Here is a 25,142-nt window from a genome sequence, read left to right on the forward strand (position 1 = left end):
AGAGAGATCACTTGATCATTACCTGTTAGGTTCACTCCCACCTGGCATTGGCCACTGTCGGCAGACAGGATACTGGGCTGGATGGACCTTTGGTCTGACCCAGTATGGCCATTCTTATGTTATGTAGAACATCAAAAGGAGTTGCTTAAAGTTATGGCTCAAATCTCTCTTAGGCCAATTTGCTGTGACTTATAAAGGAGGGCAGGTTGTAGCATTAGTTACAATTTAAAATAAGCAACTCTCATCCTTTCATGTATTTATACCTGCTCCTGCATTTTTCACTTCATGCATCTGACGAAGTGGGTTCTAGCTTATGCCCAAATAAATTTCTCAGTCTCTAAGGTGCCACAAGGACTCCTTGTTGCTTTTGCTGATACAGAATAACACGGCTACCACTCTGAAATCTAAAATATGGTTAGAAATTTCACTAGAGCGTGCAGACTCAGCAATACGACTGACCTGCAGTTATTTATATTGAGGAATAGAAGGAGAAATACAGACTTTGAAATGTAATCTCATGACATCTTCTTATCCAGTTAACCCTGGGATGGGGAGAGTCCTTTCCACCTGTTGGTCTGGGCACTGATGCACTTCTGGATTATGCTACTTTATTGTGGGTTCAGTCATCTCTGGGAACCCACATGGCAAGCTTGGTTTTATAAACCCTTGCTCCATGATTGGCTGGAGGAGCCCACCATCTGATTTTTGTCAGACGCTTGCCAGGGGAGGGTATGTCTACATAGGAAAGAAAAATCCATGGCTGGCCCTTGCCAGCTGTCTCGGGCTCATGAGGCTTGTATAGATTTCCAGCTCAGGCGTCAGCCTGAGCTCTGGGACCCTCCCACCCCACAGGTCATAAAATCATGGAACCATAGAATATCAGGGTTGGAAGGGACGTCAGGAGGTCATCTAGACCAACTCCCTGCTCAAAGCAGGACCAATCCTCAACTAAATCATCCCAGCCAGGGCTTTGTCAAGCCTGACCTTAAAAACCTCTAAGGAAGAAGATTCCAGCACCTCCCTAGGTAACCCATTCCTAGAACCCAGATTCTAGCCCAAGCTTGGCAGTTTACACAGCAGTGAAACAGCCTTGCAGCCCAAGCCCCACAAGCCCCAGTCGCCTGGTACAGGCCAGCTGCGGGTGTCTAGATACGGTGGAGACATAACCTTAGTCTTAGATTTCTGCTCCTAATTTCTCTGCTGCTTCCCTCGGTATCCAGTAGATGGGTGCTGGTGCAGAATAAATTTCTTTGATCCTTTTCTTGTCGGAGGCTTTTTATGTTTAATTCATTTCAAGGATTTTATTTCAATATTAGGCACATTATTCATTGGAGTTTCACCTTTTTTAAGCAAACATCTTTTATACCATGTTTATATCTTTCAACATTCCTTTTTCTTTGAGCCATACAGTTCCTATTACTTCTAGAGTGGTGCAATTATTTATAGTGAAAACCAAGATCCCGTATAATCTTCCAAATATAATGGCCACATTTCACACAGTCTTGGATTGCACATGTGCAGTTCATGTTATTTAGGGCTTGCAGCAGAACAAGGGACACTGTCTATCACCAGAGAGGCATAAGGCAAACAGATGTGCAGCTTCCAATTTGGGGTGAAAGACATAATGATGGGACAAACCAAACTATCCAGAGGATATTTATCATTTGGGGTGGGAAGGAGATTTAGATTTCTTGGGGTAATGATCAGTTTGCCCCATGACCTTCTGTCTTGTATCAAATTAATTGTAATTGGCTTTACTCACAGTTCCCCACCCATCTCTTGCGCCACTCACAGTGCACAGTGGGCCACTTTGCATAGCACAGTGGTGTGACACCGTTTCCTGGTGACTTTTGAGAGTTCTGTTTAGCTATTGGGAGGGGGAAAGAGGTTTTATACATACGTAAATGATGAGAAATTCTTGCCTAGGTGAATGAGGCCTGGTCTACACTGGGAGGGGTGTCGATGTAAGATACGCAACTTCAGCTATGGGAATACTGTAGCTGAAGTCGAAGTATCTTATTCCGACTTACGTACCTCCCGTCCTCACGGCACGGGATCGACGTCCGTGGCTCCCCCATTGACTCTGCTACCGTCGCTCACTCCAGTAGAGTTCCGGAGTCAACGGGAAGCACGTTTGGGGATCGATATGTCATGTCTAGATGAGACGTGATATATCGATCCCCGATAAATCAATCGCTACCCGCCGATACGGCGGGTAGTCTGGACGTACCCTAACAATCATCTCATCTAGCCATTTTAGTTCGTATTCTTGGGGATTGGAATTCCCAACTGGAGTTGCTCTGTGGGTCCTTAGTCAAAGGCTGTGTCTACACTACACACCTTTTGGCGACAGAGCTGTGCCACTACAGCTGTACCGTTAAAGGTGCTCAGTGTAGCCACTTTGTTGTGGCTCTCCCACCTTCAAAAAACTTCAACCCCAATGAGCAGTGGTAGCTTTGTCGGCAGGAAAGCACTGTTCGCACTGGTGCTTTTCATTGACAAAACTTTTGTCATTCCGGGAGGAGGTATTTTTTTCACACCTCTGAACAACAAAAGTTTTGTTGTTCAGGTTCCAGTGTAGACAAAGTCAAAGTATCTCACATAATGTGAACAAAGTTTGTATTGTTTTTACTAGAAGGATCCTATTTTGGGATAAACAGAGACGGGTGGCTTTTCTAATTTTTGAGGGCCAGGAGGAATTAATAGTTATTAATCATTCAAGGCGTATATGTTCCCTATACCCCTTCCAGCATAACTGACTGGAATTCAGGGAAGATTTTCCTATACTTAGATCCTGTCCTACGTCCAAGCCTTGGAGTCTGGAGTGAATCTTGTGTGTTTAACAGATGGAAATTTTTCACCCAACCCTTGTAAATATATGATAGTCCATTTCTCTCAGGAACAGACAATAGTTTCTATGATAAACACATCATCTCTTCAATTACTTCTCTGTAGGGACGCTTCCTGTAATAGAGATGAAGTCCATAATCTGTCTCAAAGTGCTAGAAGTTCATTCATCTTGAGCAGAGCAAAGACATCGTTATTTAAAATGAGCACTCATTTCAAACGAGGCAGAGATGGGGTCATTGTTGGAGTGATGGAAACTACACAGTAGAGTTCACTGTTGGAAGCCCTGGGAAATGCTACTGAGCTCATTTAATTTCCAGTCTGTTTTAGATCCATAGAACCTGGACTAAAACTGATCGTGTTTCAGTCATGAAAAGCAAACATAAAATGTACCATAGAGTCACCTTGTCAGAGAGGCTAATGGATTTTGACAAGAATGAAATTCCTTTCTTCCTTAGATCACACATGTTGGCATATGCAAGTCAATGAGGAGGGAGGAGGGGGGTGTTTGAATGCTTTTTGGATGAGAAATGTAGACATTTAATGACTTTCACACTTGTCAAATGATTCATGAAATGCAAAGTAAATAGAATCAGGATCCCAAGGTTTAAAAATAGTTTAAAGCCTAATTGGCTCTAGTGGTCTGTGACTGAATCTAAAGTCAATACATCATGCGGGAGCCATTTCCCTGAGCTAACATGGGCTGTTCATGTGCTGTCACAGTTTGGGACAGACAGTATTTTTTCTGGCAACTTGTGCAGACACCCGTGTTGGGTCCTTGCCTCACATTCCAGATTTTGAAAGTGGTTTATTTTATTTGGAGGTTTTTTTTAATTCATTTAGAGAGCGTGTTAGGGAGTCGAAACCCACAATTTATGTTTCATAAAATAAACGGAATAAAGATTTTACAAAAGCTAATATTAATAGCTAAAGTGGCCCCCATTAAAGAGTCACATGTACCCAGAGTGAGCAGAGAGTGTCTGAGACCCTGTTCCGACTCCCACAGCCATTTCCCGGCACTTAAACAGGAAATAGCTATAGTATTTCGTATCCCCTTGTGCAGTAATGCTTGATACATGGGAACAGTTTAGATCACAGAGACCTTGGAATTTGTGACTCTATGAATGGCAACTGTGGTATATCTGCTGCAGCAATTTTTTTCACATTTTTCATTGAGGTAAATTATTTTCCAGTTGGATTTAAACATTCTCCTGCAGTGTTTGCCCCAAACATGGCAGCATTGAGCTAGGCAGGACAGCCAAAGAGTGAAACTGACTAGTCTGTTTTCATTGTTTGTTCTGGGCAAAATGAAAAGAGTGAACAAACAGCAGCTGATGTGGTGAAAAATCTCTAAGATTTTTTTTAAATTAAACACTTATTGAAAGTCCACTCAACTATGTTTGACAGGAAGAATCCAATCACTCTATGTGGCTAGAAGTAATACAGGAATATGACTTTTGTGGTACTGTTTCCTCACCCTCACACTGTTTGTTTAAACTCACAAAAGAGACTCTTGCCAACACCCTTTCCAGAAGGCTGGTGATTCTCTTGAGCTGCTTAACTGTAGAATGTGTTTTGCAAACACAGAATTTTAAAAGACTGATTTTCAAACTGGAAATCTCCTTCAAGTGCGTTTCTGCTCTGGGAAGTGGCTGTGCTCTGATCCAACCCCCCTCCCCTGCATTCAGAGTCGGAGCTGTGATGTGTTAGCTTTTCCTGCTTTTTACTGTTAGCATTGACAACTTGAGCTAAGAGAGAGTGAGCTTGACTCTATTTCTTCTTGGGCATCATCAACAGAATTATTGACTGAAGTTCCATTGCAGGGTAACTTTCAGTCAAGGGTGCCAGATCCTTCCCAAAATGGGACACCTCCTCCTGCCGCGAGGCCCTGCCCCACTCCTCTTCTTTCCCCCAAGGCCCCACCCCTGGCCAACCTGGAAGCTGAACCAGGGCCAGGGAGTCCCCTCCCCACCCCCGGCCAGAGCCGGATGGGGAAGAGCCGCACAAGCAGCTGTGGGGAACCAGCGTGGAGTCACGGATCCTCCATCTCCATCTGCCCTGGGCCAGGCGGAGGGACACAGGCAGGGGGCTGCTCTCAGCCCCCCCGCATCACGGTCAGGTGGAGGGTCCGCATGGCTCCCACAACTGCCCGGGCTTCCCAGTGAGGCTCCACACTGGCCTGCCTGGGGGGTGTGGCCTCGGGGGGAAGAGGAGGGGAAGGGGGCTAGATCTGTCCTAGTGAAAAATGGCTGGGCCAGGCCCGTCCACTTTCAAAAAGTGTTTGTTTCATTCCACCATTAGCCATCCAGGTAAAGGAGCAGGGGTCAGAACCAGGGGAGGGGCAGGGCTCCGTTTGGAGTGAAAGTATCTGAAAGCAAAGAGATGTCCAGAAAGAGGCGACAGAACATTGCCACTTGCTCCCCTGTCAGTACCCATCCTAACTGGAGGTGGGTGAGAACTTTTCAACTAAACGGGTTTTCATCAGAAAACGCCACTTTGGTGAAACCAAAACTTTTGCGGGATTGAACCCGTTTCAGTGCAGTTTTCGTTGGGAAGCTTCATCCATCCAGGATGGAATTTCTGATCAAAACCACTAGTGAGGGAGCTACCTTAGCAGAGCTATGAGTGTGGTGCTTGGTTCACCCAGCTGGCATTTAGGAGATGAGCTTCAGGTCTCTGTCTGACTGATTTGGAGCAGGGACTTGAACCTGACAGGCTCCTCCTTCCTGGTGAGGGCACTGGCTATCCTGGGGTCTCTCTCTCTCTCTTACAAAAAGCTGTGAAAGGTCTCAGCTTTGTCCCAATACAGAATGGGAAAATGTTTGAAATCTTGACATTTCATGGGATGGGAAAACTGTTGTCCGCGCAGCTGTGCTGCTCCCCAGGCCAGGCTTTCAGCTTTGTTTTGCCAGCCGTGCAGGAAACGTTGACATCGGGGCAGTTCTGTTGTTTGAGCAGCAGTTCAATAAAGAAAAGCAAACCCCAAACATGCACAGTCCCTTGCCAGATTGCCATGACTCTGAGCAATATGCTGTAGGTGTCAATTCACTTCCATTCCCACCTTGCACTCAAGAAATCTCAAATTCACCGTGAGCCTTCCTGCTAGTATTTTCCAACAACCACCAGTGTTCCATCACCTCTTCCCAAACTGGGGTGCTGCTAAAGCTAAGGAAGCACAGGTTCAGCTGTGTCTCTCTCATCCTGCTTTGTCTGAGCTATGTGCTAGTTTGGGACCTTTTTATTTTCTGCCTTCAATATTATTTGCTGTAGTGAGATTACCAAGCAAACCTGTCAGATCACTGTATGTGTAACTCAGGCAGAATAACACAACACAGACCGTGGGCTTGTGGCTCCTGAACTGCGGGTGGTCCTGCCAAGAGGCCAGGGATCAGCTGTGTGTCTATGAGTGAGACTGGCCAAGTAGGGATTAAATTAGTTTCTCAGAGATAGTTTTACGTACCACAGCTGCTTCAGGAGCTGAGCAAAGGCATCTGATTTTACTGAACCAAGTGCCTCTAAGTTCCTAGGGGCTGCATTTCTCCCACTGCTGCACAAATGCATGGTGCTCTGTGCCTCAGCAGAGCCGGCGCTGCCACACTTCCTCTGCTTGCCTGCAGGGATGGATGCCAGCTGCAGCCTGGTGGCCAGCTGGTAAGGTGCAGAGCAGCTGTACAGATGGGGAGAATCCCACAGACCTGTGGGGTGGGGGCCGGGAGGGGGAGTGTCCTCTCCAAACACAGCATGGTCTCCTAGCAATGCATTTGGGTGCAGCAGTCATTCAAAGGCACCATCCCTACAGATCTAGGTACTCTGTAAAGAGAGAGCTCTGGCCCACCCCAGGGTCCTTCCCTTAGTTAACATTGCCAGGGCTAGACGGTGAGGAACGGTGGCACTTGTGGCCTATCCCAGCACTCCCCCAAGCCTGGCCTAATCTGGATCAAAACAGTGGGGCCTTGCCTACAAGCAGCTGTTTAATAACGATCCTTACCTCTCAAATGCTGGGTGAACATTTACCACTCAATCCAGCCAGGTAGGTAAAGACACACCAATCATTACCTGCGCTTACCAGAGCCTCAGAGCCTGTCTGCATGCATGTGTTATTACACCAGTGCAAACCCTGTGTGGTGAATCAGTGTCACCAGCAATTCCTGGCTCCCAGTCCCGTGTGTTGCCTGGTGACCTTCCATTCTTTCAAGTGATCCATCCCTGTCTCCCATTCCCAGCTTCTGGCAAACAGAGGCTAGGGACTCCATCCCTGCTCATCCTGGCTAATAGCCATGGATGAACCTATCCTCCATGAATTTATCTAGTTCTTTTTTGAACTTTGTTATGATCCTAGCCTTCATAACATCCTCTGACAAAGAGTTCCACAGGTTGACTGTGCGTTGTGTGAAAAAATACTTTCTTTTGCTTGTTTTACACCTGCTGCCTATTTATTTCATTTGGTGACCCTTGTGTTATCAGAAGGAGTAAATAACACTTCCTTATTTACTTTCTCCACACCAGTCATATCCCCTCTTAGTTGTCTCTTTTATAAACTGAAATGTCCCAGTGTTACTAATCTCTCCTCATATGGCAGCTATTCCATACACCTAATCATTTTTGTTGCCCTTCTCTGAACCTTTTCCAAGTCCAATTTATCTTTTTTGAGATGGGGCGACCACATCTGTACACAGTATTCAAGATGTGGGCGTACAATGGATTTATATAGAGGCAATACGATATTTTCTGTTTTATTATCTATCTGTTTCTTAATGATTTCCAACATTCTGTTTGCTTTTTTGACTGTCGCTGCACATTGAGTGGATGTTTTAAGAGAACTGTCCACAATGACTCCAAGATCTCTTTCCTGAGTGGTAACAGCTAATTTAGACCCCATCATGTTATATGTATAGTTGGGATTATGTTTTCCAACATGCATCACTTTGCATTTATCAACATTGAATTTCATCTGCCATTTTGTTGCCCAGTTACCCAGTTTTGAGAAATCCTTTTGTAGCTTTTTGCAATCTGCCTGCGACTTAACTATCTTGAGTAGTTTTGTATCATCTGCAAATGTTGCCACCTCACTGTTTACCCCTTTTTCCAGATCATTTATGAATACGTTGAATAGGACTGGGCCCAGTACAGACCTCTGGGGGACACCACTATTTACCTCTCTCCATTCAGAAAACTGACCATTTATCCCTACCCTTTGTTTCCTGTCTTTTAACCAGTTACTAATCTATGAGAGAACCTTCCCCCTTATCCCATGACTGCTTACTCTATGTAAGAGCCTTTGGTGAGGGACCTTGTCAAAGGCTTTCTGAAAATCTAAGTACATTGTATCCACTGGATCCCCTTTGTCCACATGCTCATTGATCCCCTCAAAGAATTCTAGTGAATTGGTGAGACATAATTTCCCTTTACAAAAACCATATTGACTCTTCCCCAACAAATTATGCTCATCTATGTGTCTGACAATTCTGTTCTTTACTATAGTTTCAACCAGTTTGCCCATTACTAAAGTCAGGCTTACCAGCCTGTAATTGCTGGGATCACCTCTGGAGCCCTTTTTAAAAATTGGCATCACATTAACTAACCTCCTGTCATTTGGTACAGAAGCTGATTTAAATGATAGGTTACAAACCATAGTTCGCAGCAGGGCCGACTTTAGGATGATTCCCCTGATTCCCAGGAATCGGGCCCTGTGCCTAAGAGGGCCCCGCAGTGTCTAGAAGAGGGGCCCCGTACCCTCCACCAAAGTGCCGCCAGAAACAGCAGCAACCAATCGAGCTGCTGCCGAATTGCTACCACTATCTTCGGAGGCAGCTCAATCGCTGCTGCTGTCTTCAGCGGCATTTCAGCTGCAGCTCTTTCAAATCGGGCCCTGCATATCCTAAAGCCGGCCTTAGTTAGCAGTTTGGCAATTTTACATTTGAGTTCCTTCAGAACTCTTGGGTGAATCTCATCTGGTCCTGGTGACTTATTACTTTTTAGTTTATCAGTTTGTCCCAAAAACTCCTCTAGTGACACCTCAATCTTGGACAGTTCCTCAGATTTGTCACCTAAAAAGAATGGCTCAGGTTTGGGAATCTCGCTCATATCCTTAGCCATGTAGACTGATGCAAAGAATTAGTTTAGTTTGTTCACAATGGCCTTATCGTCCTTGAGTGCTCCTTTAGCATCTCGATCGGCCCCTTTGGTTCTTTAGCAGGTTTCCTGCTTCTGACGTACTTAAAAAAATTGTTGCCATTACTGTTGGAGTCTTTGACTAGCTGTTTTTTAAATTCTGTTTTGTCCTTCCTAATTATATTTTTACACTTTGCTTGCCACAGTTTATGCTCCTTTCTATTTTTCTCATTAGGATTTAGCTTCCACTTTTTAAAGGATGCCTTTTTCCCTCTCACTGCTTCTTTTCCTTTGTTGGTTAGCCACAGTGGCGCTTTTTTTGTTATCTTACTATGTTTTTTTTAATTTGGGGTATACCTCTGTTATGGTGTCTTTAAAAAGTTTCCATGCAGCTTGCAGGGACTGCACGTTTGGAGCTGCGCCTTTTAATTTCTGTTTAGCTTACTTCCTCATTTTTGTGTAATTCCCCTTTCTGAAATTATATGCTACTGTGCTGGGCTGTTGTGGTGTTTTCCCTGCCACAGGGATGGTACATTTAATTACATTATGGTCACTATTACCAAGCAGTCCAGCTATATTCACCTCTTGCACCAGGTCCTGTGCTCCACTTAGGACTAAATCAAGAATTGCCTCTCTTCTGGTGGGTTCCAGGACTAGCTGCTCCAAGAAGCAGTAATTTAAGGTGTCCAGAAACGTTGTGTCTACATCCCATCCTGAGGCGACGTGTAAGAATCAATATAAGGATAGTTATTATTGAGTTTGTTATTTTTATAGCCTCGCTGAGCTTTTCACACTCTCTATCACCATCCTGCTCGGGTGGTCGGTAGTATATCCCTACTGCTATATTCTTATTATTAGAGCATGGAATTTCTATCCAGAGAGATTCTGTGGTACAGTTTAGTTCATTTAAGATTTTTACTTCATTTGACTCGACGCTTTATTTCACATCTAGTGCCACTCCCCCACCAGCACAACTTGTTCTGTCCTTTGGATATGTTTTGTACCCTGGTATTACTGTGCCCCATTGATTATCCTCATTCCACCAGGTTTCTGTGCTGCCTGTTATATCAATATCCTCCTTTAACATGAGGCACTCTAGTTCACCCATCTTATTATTTAGACTTCTAGCATTTGTATATACACGCTTAAAAAATTGTCACTTTTTAGCTGTCTGCCATTACATGATGTACTATAATTGAATGGGACTTTTTTTTCATTTGTCGGTTTCTCATCAGATCCTACCCATATTTGATCATCTTCCATCCTCTCCTCCTTACTAGGACATAGAGAATCTCCATTAGTAGATCCTCCCCTAAAGGATATCTCTGTTCAAACCCTGTGCTCCTCCACACCTATCAGTTTTCCCCAAGCCCTTAGTCTAAAAACTGCTTTCCCTTGCTTTCCCTTTATCTCTCTCTGCAGTCTCCTTTGCCAGAGGAAATGCCCTGTGCATAAGAAGTGATTCATTTTGGAGCCAGCACAATGAAATGGTTAAAAGAAAGTGTCTGAGGAAAGGCCCAGTTGGCTTAATCCCTTTGGCTTTAAAAGAGGTGGAGGTGTCACTGTTCTCTGCAAGTCACAGAGCTGTGACTAGAGATGAAATTTACATAGAAGCCACAGATCAAATGCCCCAGTGCAATTAATTCCAATTACATTTCAGGGGAAAGTCAACTTGCTGGCATAGGTAGCAGTAAAACTCCTAAAACCCTATCCAATGGGACTTTCCCCATTCATAAACCAGGGAAAGGAGCTGAATTGGCTGAAGATTTGAACTGTTCCTTAGAGGACACTTTCTCAACCCAGGCCAAACTAGGCAGGTGCAGCACTGACCCCCACAGCCCCAGGTACTGGGCTACCAGCTACCCAGCCCCACACACCAGGCTCAGGCCCAACTGTCACAGTTTTTGCAAGGCCCATAGAACTTGAATGTGTTTCCGGGTCTTGTGAGCCTCTGGCAGAACTTCACCAGGCAGCTTCTCTGCAGCCAAAATAAATTATGATGGCACATGAACCAGCCCAGTATGACATCATCACCATTTGCAGTAGTGCTGTGATGTCATTATGCAGCATCATGAGATCATGACATCATTATCATGCAAGGCAGTTCCTAGGGCAGCTAGGGCACGCTGAAACCTGTGCTGCCACGGCTTCACTGCTTTGGCTCCTGAGCTATCTCCATCAAAGTTAGCTTGGATATGCATGAGATGCAACCACACCTGGCAATTATAGTGTAGACACACCCTCCGTTAATTGACAGCAACCTCTCCACTTATAGGAGTGCCTAGTGTGACAAAGTTCCTCCTCTGCCTTGGTGAGTCCTGCACTTATTGGCAGATTTGCTCACCTCAGTGATCTTCCCCACAGTCTGGGTCAGCTCCTCCTGTGTCTGATCAGGAGTTGGGAGGTTTGAGGGGAACCCGGGCCCGCCCTCTACTCCGGGTTCCAGCCCAGGGCCCTGGGGATTGCAGCTGTTTATAGTGCTCTTTATAACAGCTGCATGACAGCTACAACTCCCCATGGCCTCCTCCAAACACTTTCTTTATGCTCACCACAGGATCTTTCTCCTGGGTCTGATAATGCTTGTCATTCTTAGCCCTCCAGTAGCACCCCTCTCACTCTCAGCTCCTTGTGCCTCTTGCTCCAGCTCCTCAACACACTTCCTCTCCTCTGGCTCCCCTCCCTGATGGAGGAGTCCTTTTTAACCAGTGCCTGCTGTAGCTGCCGATTGGCTGCAGTGTTCTAATCAGCCTGTCTGCCTTAATTGGTTCTAGCAGGTTCCTGATTACTCTAGTACAGCCCCTGCTCTGGTTACTCAGGGAACAGAAAACTACTCGTCCAGTGACCAGTATATTTGTCCTCTACCAGACTCCTGTACCCCACTGCCCTGGGTCTGTCACACTAGGTACCCAGCAGGGGAGAGAGCGAGATTTGTGCAAATTTTCACCCCCAAGGACTTTACGAGTTTCGCATATTGACCTACACACTTCTTCCTCTACCAAAATACATGCTCGTGTAGGGAGCACCCCAGCAGTTGTTCAGTGGAGCACAGCTCCATGGCACACAGTTTCACATGGAAGTACAGATGAATGCACCACTCAACTGCGTCCACACTGCACCACAAAGAAGCTTTTGGATTGATCAGCTCCATCCCTGGGGATTGGGGCCAGTCCAAGCAGAACAGCAAGGTAGAGCCCACCCCCAGCTGACGTTATTGCTGGGACATGAGACAGAGACTTGTGGGAGCTGAACATCTGGCTTGCCATAGCTGGTATCTGCTGCCAGCAGCTCTTTCCTGTAAAATCAGAAAAGTGAGTAAAAATATTATGACTGTGCCTGACCGGGCCTGCAAGGAGTGCCCAATGGTGCCAATCCTGCAAGGCAAGTTGCCTAGGTGTATCCAAGGGACGAATTTTTGCCCTCTGATAGGAATGTCTTGTGTGATCTGATGTATTATGAGCTGTAAGCTGGTGCTGCTGACTTGCTCAGTGTGAGCTGGCACTGAGAGTCAGCATGCAGGGCAGGGCACGTGGACACTGACACTCTGCGAGGAATATGTCTGACTGTTCAGAGAGTCCTGGGGCAGCTCCGAACCAGGGGCAGAGAAGAGAGAAGCTGGGACATAGCAGATGAACTTGCATTTGGTTCCATCTCCTGCACCTGATTTGTGTAATGCTTGTATGGAAAGTTGCTGGCAGTAGGTACAGAGTAAGACGGGCAAAGTCAACACTGTAAATCTACGCAGGGGCAAGACCTGGTCACAAGCCTGATGGACTCTTCCATAGACGTTTGGCTGCTCTGGTGATTCCCACCTAGACAGCTGCTCAGGGATGCCTGTTGTATAATATTGATCTCAAAGGCCTAAGGCGATACAGGTGTTTATAAACTCCTTCACCGTCCCACATTACAGAGTGACAGGTTTGAGGGGGGTGGATCTACAGAGACCATAGTTTGTTCAGTTGCTTGGCAAACCCAAAATCTTTCATTCTAAAATGAAAGCTTATTGATCACAAGAAAAAAATGAAATTAAAGCAAGCATTGAAACTGATACTGAAACTGAGAGATTGTGCAAAACAAACAATCAAAACCTTTCGAGTCTCTCTCCTTTTTTAGGCAAAATATCAGTCTTTTTCAGAACAATCTTTCTTTGATGAAAAGCCTAGGGAAGGGTTAACTGTACTTCCAATCCTCCCGTTTCTAACAGACAGATGGAGGCCAGCTGGAGAAGAGAAAGTGTGGAAAAGGGGGAGAAATACAGCTTTGCAACACTGGCAGGATGGCTAGTCACAAATGGGTGCTCTGGCTTTGGCTAGCAGGCCAAGCAAGGCACCTGCCGTTTGGCCCCTGGAGCATGCTCTGGGCAGGAATGTCATCTGGTTGGATTCATTCTCCTTAGACGAGGCAGGCGTGGATGAATGCAGTACGGCTGATTTCAGGAGCCAGAGGGAAAGGCTAGGAGATGAGGGAGGGCAGAAAGCAACACAAGGGAAGGGAAAACAGGGCAGGCTCTTACCTGCCTCTGTGGTATGGGAAATGAGGTTTCCCCACCAATGGACTGAGGGCTGGACATCATGGTGACGTGAAGATTTTCTAAACTCACAAGTAACAAACCAGATTCCCTAAAGAAGGGCAGGCCGGCCAGCAGGCTCTGAGGAGGAAAGTCCTTCTCCTGGCCTGCTCCTGCCCACTGGAGGTGAAGGAAGCGGAGAGGAGCTGAGACAGGCTGCAGTGTGGGTAGGTCGCAGGATGAGCGGAGGGAATATTCTTCTTTTCTAAGTCTCTTTTTAAGAACCTCACAACGGAGGACAAGCAGGTGGTATCTTTTACCCCCTTTATGTTGTCTACCAGTGAAATCCATTTATGGCCAGACTTGGCCTAGGTAACTTTGTTCTCACGTGTTCTGTTTACCAAGTCTGATCTCACACAGTCCTTGAATTTTATCGGAGGCCTTGGTTGTTTGGACTAATACAGTCTCTCTGTCTGGGTTTCTCACACCTCTTAGACCAAATTGTTTATGAAGATGAATGTTATATTTTTCATGGTTATTGTAACAGCTTATGAATTTTCACATACTTGTTACAGTTGAGCTGAGGGTAACTTTGTAGGTCCAGCAATTGCAACATGCCCCACCAGGATTCAGTGGGGCCAGGAGTATATACGTACCATAGTCTGAGGTGCACATGTTCCTGTGCGATGGCATTAATCTGGCTTGCCTTGTTCCTAGTCATCAGGGTGAGGCTCATCTCTGCAGGCACATACGGCCAGGTCCTCAGCCCCGGTGAGGCCACAGACAGAGGTTGGACATCAGGGTGGCGTATGAGAGTGTTGGAGCCAAGGCCTTGGAGAGCCCCTACAGTCTGCTGCAAGCAGCCAGGGCATGGCGAGTTGTCGGTGGAACGAGCTCCTCACAGAGCAGTGGTAGAGCAGGCAGACAAGACACACACAAGGGCAGGAGGAGAAACTGAGGCAAAGAGAGAGTCTCTTTACCAGGCTCAAGAACCGTTGAAAATGGCCTGCCCATCCCTGAAGAAGGGATAAAGAGGTATTGTTCAGTCATGGAAGGGTTAATGAATACCACCTTGTAGACAAGTGGACTCATCCCTGCGGCACCTCCTGCTGGTCTATTCCAGGAATTAGCTCGTTCCAGCTCTGGCGCGCCCTCTGCAGGCTGATGATCTGCTTGTCCTCTGACCCCATGTTCCTCCCAGGACCCTTCCCCTGGGTGCTGCCCCCTGGCAGGAACCCCTCAATCTTACGGTCTCCCCTCCTTGGGGAACCCCCACCCACTATTCCCACCTCACCTCAGTATAAGGCTACCAGTCATCATCTAGCCCCACGCCCTGGGGCAGACTGCAGTATCAGCCACTCATCACTGGCAAGGCTGGGTTTGGACAAGCTGTCTTGGCCTACCCCTGCGCTGCCCTCTGCAACCCCTAGTACCTCTTGGCCTTCTGCTAGGCCATAGCCTGGGGCTTTCCAGGCTGGAGCTCACCAACTCCTCAGCCTTTTCCCAGCCCTGCTCCACTCAGGTACCCTGTCATCAGCTCCTTGCAGCCAGGCCCTTCTCTCTCTGAATGCAGAGAGAGACTGTTGAGCTCCTGGCTCGCAGCCTCTTTATACAGGCCAGCTGTGGCCTGATTGGGGCATGGCCCAGCTGCAGCCACTTCCCAGTCAGCCCAGCTTAGCAGCTCCCAGCCACAGCCTTCCCCCAGGGAAGTGTTAAGCCCTTCAGGGCAGGAGCAGGGTAACCATCCTGCTACACACCTCCTCTTGCTGTCGAGTAAATGTCCATGTACCCCATGTTGGGGCCCCTTTGTCCTCCCCAAAACTCAGCCAGTAATGCAGAGTGTGTTTTATGGGTGTATTAGCTAAACCTCACGCTGGAACTGGCATTAGTGCATAAACTCTGGCTGGGGCAGCAGTGGAATGAGTCAGGGTCAGATTTAGTCTCTGGAGTGGGGGATTGTGACAGTGAGTGTTACCTGCACATACTATCGTGAACTCCAAATGGCAGTGTAAAGAAGCCTGCCCTGAGTCTAGCTTGTGTGTTTGAAAAGACAATGACACAGGAGGAGACACCAGCAAGGGGCCAGGCTCACCCACTTCTCTTCCCATGTACTCTAGCGACTCAATCTCCCTCGGGCCAGACTGCTCGTTCTCCACTGTGGGGTTTGAGGGCAGAGGAGGTGAGCAGTCACCGCTTCCATCGCCAGCAGCGCAAGCTGCAAACCACGACACGTACGATCTTTAGGAGCCTGATGGTGGGTTAGCCAAGTGTGACCGGAATCCCAGTGGCCGGGTTGAGGTGACTCAAGTAGGGTGAACTGCAAAGAATGGGGCAGAGAATCCCCAAAGCTGGTGGATATTCCAATACTTAGATTTACCAAACCAGCACAAAACAGCTTCTATAATACCTTACTGGTTGCCCAGAAGCCAACAACTCAGTTCACTTAAAGCAACCCAGCCTTGGGCTTCCACCCAGACACCCAAGTCAAATATGATGAGGATTACTGAAAATCGTATTCACCATATAAGAAAGTTCTACCAATCCCAAAGGATCTGGCATATTACCTCCCAGGTTAATGAACATTTCAGATCTTACCCAAATACAAGCTTACAACCAGTTCTTATTAACTAAACTAAAATTTATTTTAAAAGAAGAGAGAGAGAGTATTGGTTAAAAGATCAGTGTGCCTACAGACCTGAGTACAGTTCTGAGATCAGATTCATAGTAGTCATGGTGAGCTTTGTAGCTGCAAAGAGTTCTTTCAGAATTAGTCCATAGGTTATAGTCCCATTTCCATATTCAGGGTGTCCAGTTAGGACTGGAGCTCTCAGCCTGATGGCTTAAATTTCCCCTGCATGAAGCATCAAGCAGATCTGAGATTAAAAGGATCCAGACCCAAGAGGTTTTTATACGGGTCCAGGCTTTCTCTTCACAGGTCAGAGGCCTTAGGTGAATAATAGACAATCATGGAGAATTTGAAGTAGACCTATTTCCTAAGCATCACCGGTAATTAGCTACACAAATTAACATAAGGCAAGTGCCTGTTTTCCACCATTCTCAGCTATTTGCTAAACATTTCAAAGGAGATGAATACAGCCATATCCTATGTTTACAGTTCATTTAAATGTGAATATTTTCTTTTGATCTCTGAATTATCAGAACACAGCATAGACAGGGACTGTTTGACTACATTGTTATCCTCTAACAAGACATGAGTACACACATCCAATTAGTATCACCTCTAACTTCTAACAATACAGGTTTGCATTTCAAAGATTCTAGCCTTTCTACCATGGAATGGCCCTAATGACCGTTTACATACTTTTCTAACATGTCTCTAAAGGTTGGCGCTGGGTCATTTAGCCTGCAAGCTGCTTAACCCTTTCTAGCCATGCGTCACACTTTGTCTAAGATTCGTTACAATTATATAACAGTGGTAGCAGCAATGATTTGCACGGTCAGACTGCAGTCAGATAACGTCACACCGAGTTTGGACCTTTCCAACTGGAAATGCTCAGGAAGGAGGCACTGAGAAATGCTGCTGTTCTCAGGAGCCAGTCCCCCCCAGCCCTCACAGAGTTGCAATCCAGCCCCGAGGAAGCTGGCCCCAGAAATATGCCTCTCTTGCTCCACATCGCCTGTCTCCCTCGGAGAGGCTGATTTTGACTGGCTGGGTGAGGGGCCCCTCCCTTCTCAGGCCACCCCTCATTCACTTGTGGCCCCTCATTGTCGCAGACCAGCGGATTGGCACATGTTTCTCAGCACTAATCGGCGGGCGCTGCGCTGGGGAGCTCCCAGGCCAGTACACCAAGATGCAGTGCTGCTGCGACTCCGGGCGCTGCTGGGCGATTGGGCAGACCCCTGAAATGTGCCCCGTCAGGGGATCCGGTAAGCAACACAATGGAAAAGCCACTAGCACCCCACTGAGTGCGACCTGTTCTTAACGTCCCTGAGCTGTGCTGGTGAGTGTTTCTGGGAGGAAAAGGTCCATGAGGGTCGCATTGCAATCGCATAAAGCCAGGGAATTCAGGAGTAAGGGCCCCTGGCCCACTCCACCTTTTCTAAAGAACAGCAGAAGGGGTCCAGCAGGGGCAGCAACCTCCCCACCCACCCCACCCCACCCCACCCCAGCTCTGCCTTGGCTCCCTGGGCTTGGGAAGAGATCAGAAGGAGGGAAGGGCTGCAGCAGAGGGCTGAGAATCAGGTCTCTGGGAGTCTGTTTCCAGCTCTGCCTTGCTGTGTGACTGCGCTTCCCCTTCTCGGGCCTCCATCTGCCCCTCCAGAAAGCAGGGCCAAGATCCTTACAGGGGCTGCCACTGGAAAGCCAATAGCAGCAGCACAGTGACCATCTCCCACTCCTGGTAGCTCCATGCCTGCTGCACAGAGCAGATGGCTCTTGCCATCGCTGCAGTGTGGGAGCTACTGGCCAAATGCGACCACAAGACCCGCCTCGTCTGGGCTTCACTGGTAAAGAGGGGTAAAGCTCTCTCCCAGCCCACCCTGCCCCAAGCCCCCGGCCTTCCCTGCCCCCAACCACTGGTGCTTTCATGCCAGTGTCACCTCCGCCTCCCATGTGAGACGGGCAGGGACACTCGGCCTGTGGTGTTGGAGTGACGCTCAGGCAGCTGTTTCCTTTCAGATGAGTACCGCAGGCTCTGCATTGAAGGGCTCCCGGCCGTGCCAGGCTTCTCTGGGAGCTTCCCTGGGATTCCTGGGTTTGGGCCAAATGGTGTCGGGCCTGGAATCGGCGGACCTGGAGGCATTGGACCAAATGGGGCAAATGGCCAAGGCGGGATCCCAGGACTTCCTGGGATGGGCCCTGGAAGTTCAAGCATTGGTAAATTAAATCTCCTTTCTACTAGCGCTGGCCCAGCTTGGCTGTGTCTCTTCCAAGCTGTGTGTGTACCTTGTGTGCCTCCCTGCGCGGCACATGGGCTGGGAACAGCGCCATTACCCAGATGCTGCTGGACTGATGGAATGTGACACTAATGCTGTGCAGAATGCTGGGCCCAGCACACAAATCACACAGCGTCTCTTGGCGCAGCAAGGAGCCCCGTCTGGCTCTGAGTGCCAAAGAGGCAGGCTGCCATCCAGCAAAAATGTCTTTCTAGTTACAGAACTGGAAAAGAGCTTCAGCAGCCCCTTCTCCCTCCAAGCTCATTGGACTGGCCAGCCCTGGGAGTCCAATGCCCCTGCCTTGGAGAGGGGGATGGACCTGCCCACAGTCCCTGGCGGTGGGAGGCATGGAGATGGCTGGTGTGTGCAGGTGATGCTGGGAGGCCCATGCATTTTGGGAGGTATGCCCTACGGGGGTGTTCTCCTCTCTCTCAGACAGCAGGCTCCTGGGGTGGGGGGAATGAAGCAGGGGGCTCGGGGCTGCCATTCCAGGCTCTCTTCTCTCTGGGGTTTGCAGGAACTGCTACCTTAAATCAGACCATCGACATCTGCAAGCACTTCACCAACCTGTGTCTGAATGGGCGCTGCATCCCCACTCCCTCCAGCTACCGCTGCGAATGCAACATGGGATACAAGCAGGACGTGCGTGGCGAGTGCATTGGTGAGAAAATCCCCTGGGCAAGGCACCAGCTGCCCCACCAGCCCCACTCCTGCTCTGCTGCAGACAGCTGCTCCTCGGTGCCCTGGCAGCCTCGGGGGTGCTTGCAGCTGCCTCCCCGCAGCCTAAGCTTCATGGAACAGTCCTAAGGTCTGGGGTTGCCCCCAGCTGGTGGGGTTAAGGAGTGCAGAGCAGCACTCTCGTGGCACTGCGGTGCTGGGCTAGGTGAGGCGGTGGCTGTAGCCGGCACCACGGGGAACACTGGGGGAAACCACCCCTTCCTCCTCTGTTGCAGTCTGATCATGTGTGGGCAGGACAGTTCCCATCACTTTCTTTCCCTGCTGCTGAATGTGTCAGGGCCCCAAAATACATGTGTTCTCTGTCCACACACCCCCTCCCCGACAAAGACAGCACCTAGGATAAGGGGCCCTGGGGTCTTCCGACTCCAGGCTGCAGCTCCACAAAATCCTTCTCATAGTGCCCAGCCGCCCCTGAGCCCTGGGCACCAAGGGCTTTCTGACCCCTCAGGCCCCACTGGCTTCTGCAACGACAGGCAGGTGGCTCCTTGACTCAGGGTCTCCGTAGAGCCATGCATGTGACCTGCTGCACCTCACTGTCCTCTTCATGCTGGCCTGGCAGGGTGATGCTGATCCTACGAGAATGCTCGGGGACTGAGGGGCTGCGGCTCAGCACCTAGCAGGATTGGAGCCTTGCTGACCTAACAGCATTCCTGTTCCTGAGCTGGCATTTAGCTGGGCGGTCCCATGGGACCCTGGTGAAGGGCTGCCGAGCAGCTCCAGGCTCTGGCTTTGCCCTCCCAGGGGCCGGGGGCTTCCAGCTTCATGCCCTTTTCCTTCCAGATGTGGATGAATGTTCCAGCAGCCCCTGCATGCACGGCGACTGTGTGAACACACCTGGCTCCTACCACTGCAAGTGCCATGAGGGCTTCCAGAGCACCCCCACCAAGCAGGCCTGTATCGGTATGTCTGTCTCAGGGCTGGCACAAGATGCACCAGTGGGTCAGAGGGATGGGTTCAGAAACAGTGCAGAGCGGAGCCCTGAGCTCCCAGGAGCAGACAGGCTCCTGCCCAGGGCCCCGAGGGCTACCAAGTGAAGGGAGAGCTGCTAGCACTAGTCACTCTCAACAATCAGCTGCTCGCTGCAGGGCAGCAGATGTGGTGCTGAAGGTGATGCAGGCCAAGCGTATGCAAGCCATGGGCCAGTACCACGCACTCTGCTTTGACAAAGAGGCTTTCACAGAGGGTCTGTTCCAGTTTAATTCCTTTAATTACGGGAGGAGGTGGGGGAATTTTTACCAAACTACGATAGTTAAATCTGTACAACCCCTGCTACTGGCACAATTGTATCAGTCAGAAGGGGCCTTTTGCCAGTTCAGCTTGTTCCCTTTCGCACACAGGAATAAGCTTTGCCAGTGGGACATTATATCCCCTGAAAAACTGCCTGAGAAGACCGAGGCGGGGCCCAGTGGCAATCATGTCACGCAGGGGTCAAGCAATTAAAGACTGTACCGAAATGCACACACACAAGGGGCGAGGGCAAGTCTGGCACTTTCTAACTTTTGAGTGCTGGATGTGGAACCCTGGTAGTGTTTTGTGGGTAATTTCCTAGGCTTTTAAAAAAGCAAAGGGAAACCCAGCAATTCCATCCTGCGGTATCAGACTGACACCCAGGTGGGTCACTGGCAGGTGCGTACCGTTCGAGCCACCTCACAGACCTCTGCCACTTGAGCTAAGAGGACTCAGTGGCCGGGGGAGGTTGTCCTAGGCCAGCCCTGGGGGTGGTGGGACACAGACTCTGTCAGTGGATTTCACAGCTTCTTGCTGACAGCAGGGGAACATAGAGGACTCCTGGGTTCCAGTACAAGTTCTGGGAGGAGGATACTCTAATTGACCCTTCTGCCCCTGTCCCCATAGCCTCCCCTTGTCTCCTTCTGCTCCTAACCCCCTCAGCTCCTGCCCCATCCCGTGTCTGCTGCTATATCCCCTGGCCCCCACCCATCCCTCCACCTGCCTCCTGCTGCTGCTTCTATCCTGACCCACTCCCCAGCTCCAGCCCATATTTCTCCCACCTCTGCTTCTATCCTCACCCGCTGTCCTCTGCTCTAGCTCCTGTCCTCCCCTGGTTCCTATCTCCCCTTTCAGTGGGAAGGGCTGGTGACCAGCTTGCCTAGTGGTCAGCTCATGGCCTTACAGGTTCTTCTGGTCGAGTGGTCCCAGAGGGGGCCCCAGCTGCAGCCTCAATCCTCCCCTCATGCTCTGATCACTGCAAAGGAGAGGAGGGCAAGTTGGGGGGACCCAGGCCCACCTACTCCACTGGGTCCCCACCCAGAGCCTCAGGGGTCTTGGAATGTCCAGCCCAACTACTAAGCACTCGGTTACCCTGTGGGTCACTTCCTGTCAGTTTGGAGAGCACTTCCATTTGGGGCCTAGTCACAGGCTTAGCAGACTCTCCTCACTCAGTGTCTAGGTCAGTCAGTCCCTCTGCCAGGGATTTCACCTCCCAAACAGCTGGGGGAACCTAGGGGCCTGTCTACACTGCAATTAAACACCCGCAGCTGGCCCACGCCTGCTGACTCGGCCTCACAGACTGAGCACAACCGCCTGCACTACTCCAGCGCACTGTGCGCAGGAGGCCCCTTGCAGCGCGTGGGGGCTGGGTGGCACGAGCCATGCCACAGCAGGTGCTGCTCACCGCGGTGAGGTTGAAGCTCTGGGGAGGGAAGGAGGGAACAAGGTTCTCTGGTGGGACTAAGGACCGGATCTAAAGCCCGTCACAGTCGGAATAAGGTGTCAGTGAGCTACGGATCAAGCCCATACGTGGGCTGTATCAAGCAGCTGAGGGCAGGGGGCTGGCAAGGGTTTTTACAGGGGGATCAAGACCCTATGGCTCCAAGCCCGGGGTTCAGGGCTGCGGCTAGGAGCACAGAGCGAGTCTCCCCCAGGGAGCTGCACCTCACGCATGGAGGGAGTGCGGGCTGTCAGAGTCGTGATCTGCCACACGGATCTGAGAGTGGAATCCTGCCCTTCCCTGGGAATGGGTTCTCGTAGGAGCCAGCCATGGCTACGTGGCCTTGGCTCCAGTTGGATGGAGAGAGAGTCATAGCTGGGGTTACAAGGCTCAAGCAGCTCATGTGTCTGCTGCTACCTGGCTGTGTTTGTTTCTCTGCCAGACGTTGACGAGTGCATCATGAATGGCGTGATGTGCAGGAATGGCCGGTGCGTTAACACTGACGGCAGCTTCCAGTGCATCTGCAATGCGGGCTTCGAAATCACCCCCGATGGCAAGAACTGTGTCGGTGAGCAGCTTCCTTCAGCATGAAATCAGCTGCAGGCCTCAGATGGGGCTGGTTCCTGCTCTCACTCACACACCACGGACTCCAGCAGGGAGGGAAGGAGGGCAGAACTGGACCCATTAGCAGCGGTGATCCCATGTACATATATAGCAGATTCATCCAGAAGAGCCAGACCCCAGGGGATTTACAGAGTTCACCTCTCACCGCAGAAATGCCACCACCTCTGGGGTGACTACAGTTTAACAACACCTCCCATCCATTGAAGAGAGGGAGGAAAGAGTCAATGACCTGGTAGAAACTGCTCCCTGAGTGTAAGTAGGGAGAGTGAGGGATCTTGCAAGGGCTTTTGTGAACCTTGCCATGGGAGTTTTAATGGGACCTGTACATCACCTTTGCGAGCCTGCATTGGGAGCAGCACAGAGGCCCACACAAGAGGAGAGAGCAGAGGTCAGCTCTGGCTCCATGGCCAGAGTGCCCAGGCATCCCCAGGGCTGATTCCTGCAGCACCTGTGCATTTTCTTAAGGATCTCAGTATCTAGAAAGGCTTTGCAGGCTCATCCAGTACTAGCCAGGCTGGCCTCCTTTCTGTGGGGCACAACTTGTACACAGCACCCTCATTAGCTCCTACAGCTTGCCCTTGGTACAGAGTCTTTGGGTCCCACAGAGGAGGAATCTGCAGCAAATTTTAAACTTTCCTTAAAAAAAGGTCTTCAACCCTTCCAGTTGTGTATTAACCCTTAATACAAGGATGGAATGAAAGCAGAGGCAGTGCTGTCGGCCCGAGGCAGCCTGCGGCAGCAGGTGGCCATGAGGTGTGATAGCTGGATTTTCATCTCAGGGGTGTTAGCGCTGAGGCCCAACAAGGATCAGTTAAACATCAGCATTGCTAACGATTTCGTTGTGGGTTGTTGTGGTAGAAATATCCAACTCACCTTCTTATCCTGCCTTCCTCTAGTGCCCCCAGCCTCTCCAAGGGCCAAAAGACCCATCTGTCTCCTGCCCCCCAGCAGTTAAACAAGGAGCAGAATAAACGCCATGCCTGGCAAGGGACGGGGGGATGATTCTGTGCCTGAGGGAAGCAGGGAGGGAACCTTCCTTTCCCAATTTCCTACAGTACTCCATTTGCTGCTGGACTCAGGCCCCACTTGTTGAGGGAAGCCGGCGAAACCATGCTTTTCCCGCAGGGTCCCTTCAGAATGGGGGGGTCACATGCTTCAGAAAAGTCCACCCTGTGCCTTCAAAGCTCCCATTCTTCCCCTTAAGAGGAAGGGCAGCCCAACAGGTAGGGCTCTGCCGTAGGCTGCAGGAGTCATGGGTTCTAATCTCTCCTTGCCCACAGACACACTGTGTGATCTCATGCCAGGTGCTCAGCTTCTGTGGGCCTCAGTGCCTGCCCCCACTGGGGAGAATAGCACTACCCTGCTTCCCCAGGCAGCTGGAAGGGTCAGTGCCTGGACCACTGTGATGATCTACTACAGTGATGAGCGTTCAGAGGGTTTCTGCTCTGTCCCAGCACCTGCTTTCATTTAGTTGTTAGCACAGAACAAAACCTTCCTATGGATTGCGTACGAACAGTCCTTTGTATAAGGTGTAGTGCGCTCAGTAGGTGGCTCCTCTCCCTTGGGTGCTGCTGGCTCAGCCAGTGGCGCTGTCCCTTGGGTGCTGCTGGCTCAGCATGTACTGCGTTGTTCTGTCGCTGCACAAAGCCACTGGGGCTCTTGCTGCCCCACCCCCAGCATCTGTACAGTGGCTGCACAAATCCTCCCTCCATGGCAAGGCCCCTCCGCCCCTACCCCTGCAGATACAGTTCAGAGAGGCAGCGCCTGGCTCTGCAGTCAGATTCGCAGGCTTTCTCTCACTGTCGGTATGTGTAGAGCCCCGACCCTGAGCGCTCTGCTTACACACGTCCCTGTGGGGGGCACAGCTCAGAGAGCCAGGAGATGTCAGCACACCTTGTGAAGTGGTTGTGTCTCTGCCTGGCACCGCGCTGGCAGACGTTCTCACTGTCCTGCCTTCTCCTGAGGCCCAGGGCTGCTCTGAACTGGTCGGTAGTGCGGGTGTGAATGCAGATTGACGCTCACACAGGGCAAGGCAGGGAACAGAAGGAGCCTAGCCCGGAAGCCCTGCTGCTCCTCGCAGGCTCTGCTCATGTTTCTTGTCATCCCCCAGATCATGATGAATGTGCCACAACCAACATGTGCCTCAATGGGATGTGTATCAATGAAGACGGCAGCTTCAAATGCATCTGTAAACCCGGCTTTGTGCTGGCTCCCAATGGGCGCTACTGCGTCGGTGCGTAGACTGCAGGGGTCGGTCCTTCCCCTGGTCCTGGTGTGTGCCGGGTGTCTCTGGGTGTCTGTACAATGGGCGTGGGCGGGGGGAGTGGAGGGCCAAGACCCTGGCTCCATATAACTGTAGTACTGACTGAATTTTCTGCCCTCCCGCCAGGCTAAGCAGCAGAGCCAGGAGTGCCAGTCTGCTTGCAGAGAGGGAGCAGGCCTGCTCTCAGAGGGCTGGAGGGTGCCGGGGCGGAGGGCTGCTCTCAGAGGGCTGGAGGGTGCCGGGGCGGAGGGCTGCTCTCAGAGGGCTGGAGGGTGCCGGGGCGGAGGGCTGCTCTCAGAGGGCTGGAGGGTGCCGGGGCGGAGGGCTGCTCTCAGAGGGCTGGAGGGTGCCGGGGCGGAGGGCTGCTCTCAGAGGGCTGGAGGGTGCCGGGGCGGAGGGCTGCTCTCAGAGGGCTGGAGGGTGCCGGGGCGGAGGGCTGCTCTCAGAGGGCTGGAGGGTGCCGGGGCGGAGGGCTGCTCTCAGAGGGCTGG

At 50.3% G+C, this 25,142-nt stretch overlaps 1 protein-coding gene across 1 annotated transcript in view; it reads left to right on the forward strand.

The window, feature by feature from the left end:
• Positions 1-25,142, forward strand: part of FBN3 (fibrillin 3) — a 264,037-nt gene that overhangs the window by 142,254 nt on the left and 96,641 nt on the right. The window contains exons 9-14 of the mRNA XM_032799200.2: positions 17,198-17,350; positions 18,102-18,287; positions 18,798-19,019; positions 19,877-19,996; positions 22,207-22,332; positions 24,499-24,621. Coding sequence (XP_032655091.1) covers positions 17,198-17,350; positions 18,102-18,287; positions 18,798-19,019; positions 19,877-19,996; positions 22,207-22,332; positions 24,499-24,621 — 930 coding nt within the window. The remainder of the gene's footprint in view (positions 1-17,197; positions 17,351-18,101; positions 18,288-18,797; positions 19,020-19,876; positions 19,997-22,206; positions 22,333-24,498; positions 24,622-25,142) is intronic.

Source organism: Chelonoidis abingdonii, chromosome 11 (assembly GCF_003597395.2).
Source record: "Chelonoidis abingdonii isolate Lonesome George chromosome 11, CheloAbing_2.0, whole genome shotgun sequence".
Taxonomy (NCBI): domain Eukaryota; kingdom Metazoa; phylum Chordata; order Testudines; family Testudinidae; genus Chelonoidis; species Chelonoidis abingdonii.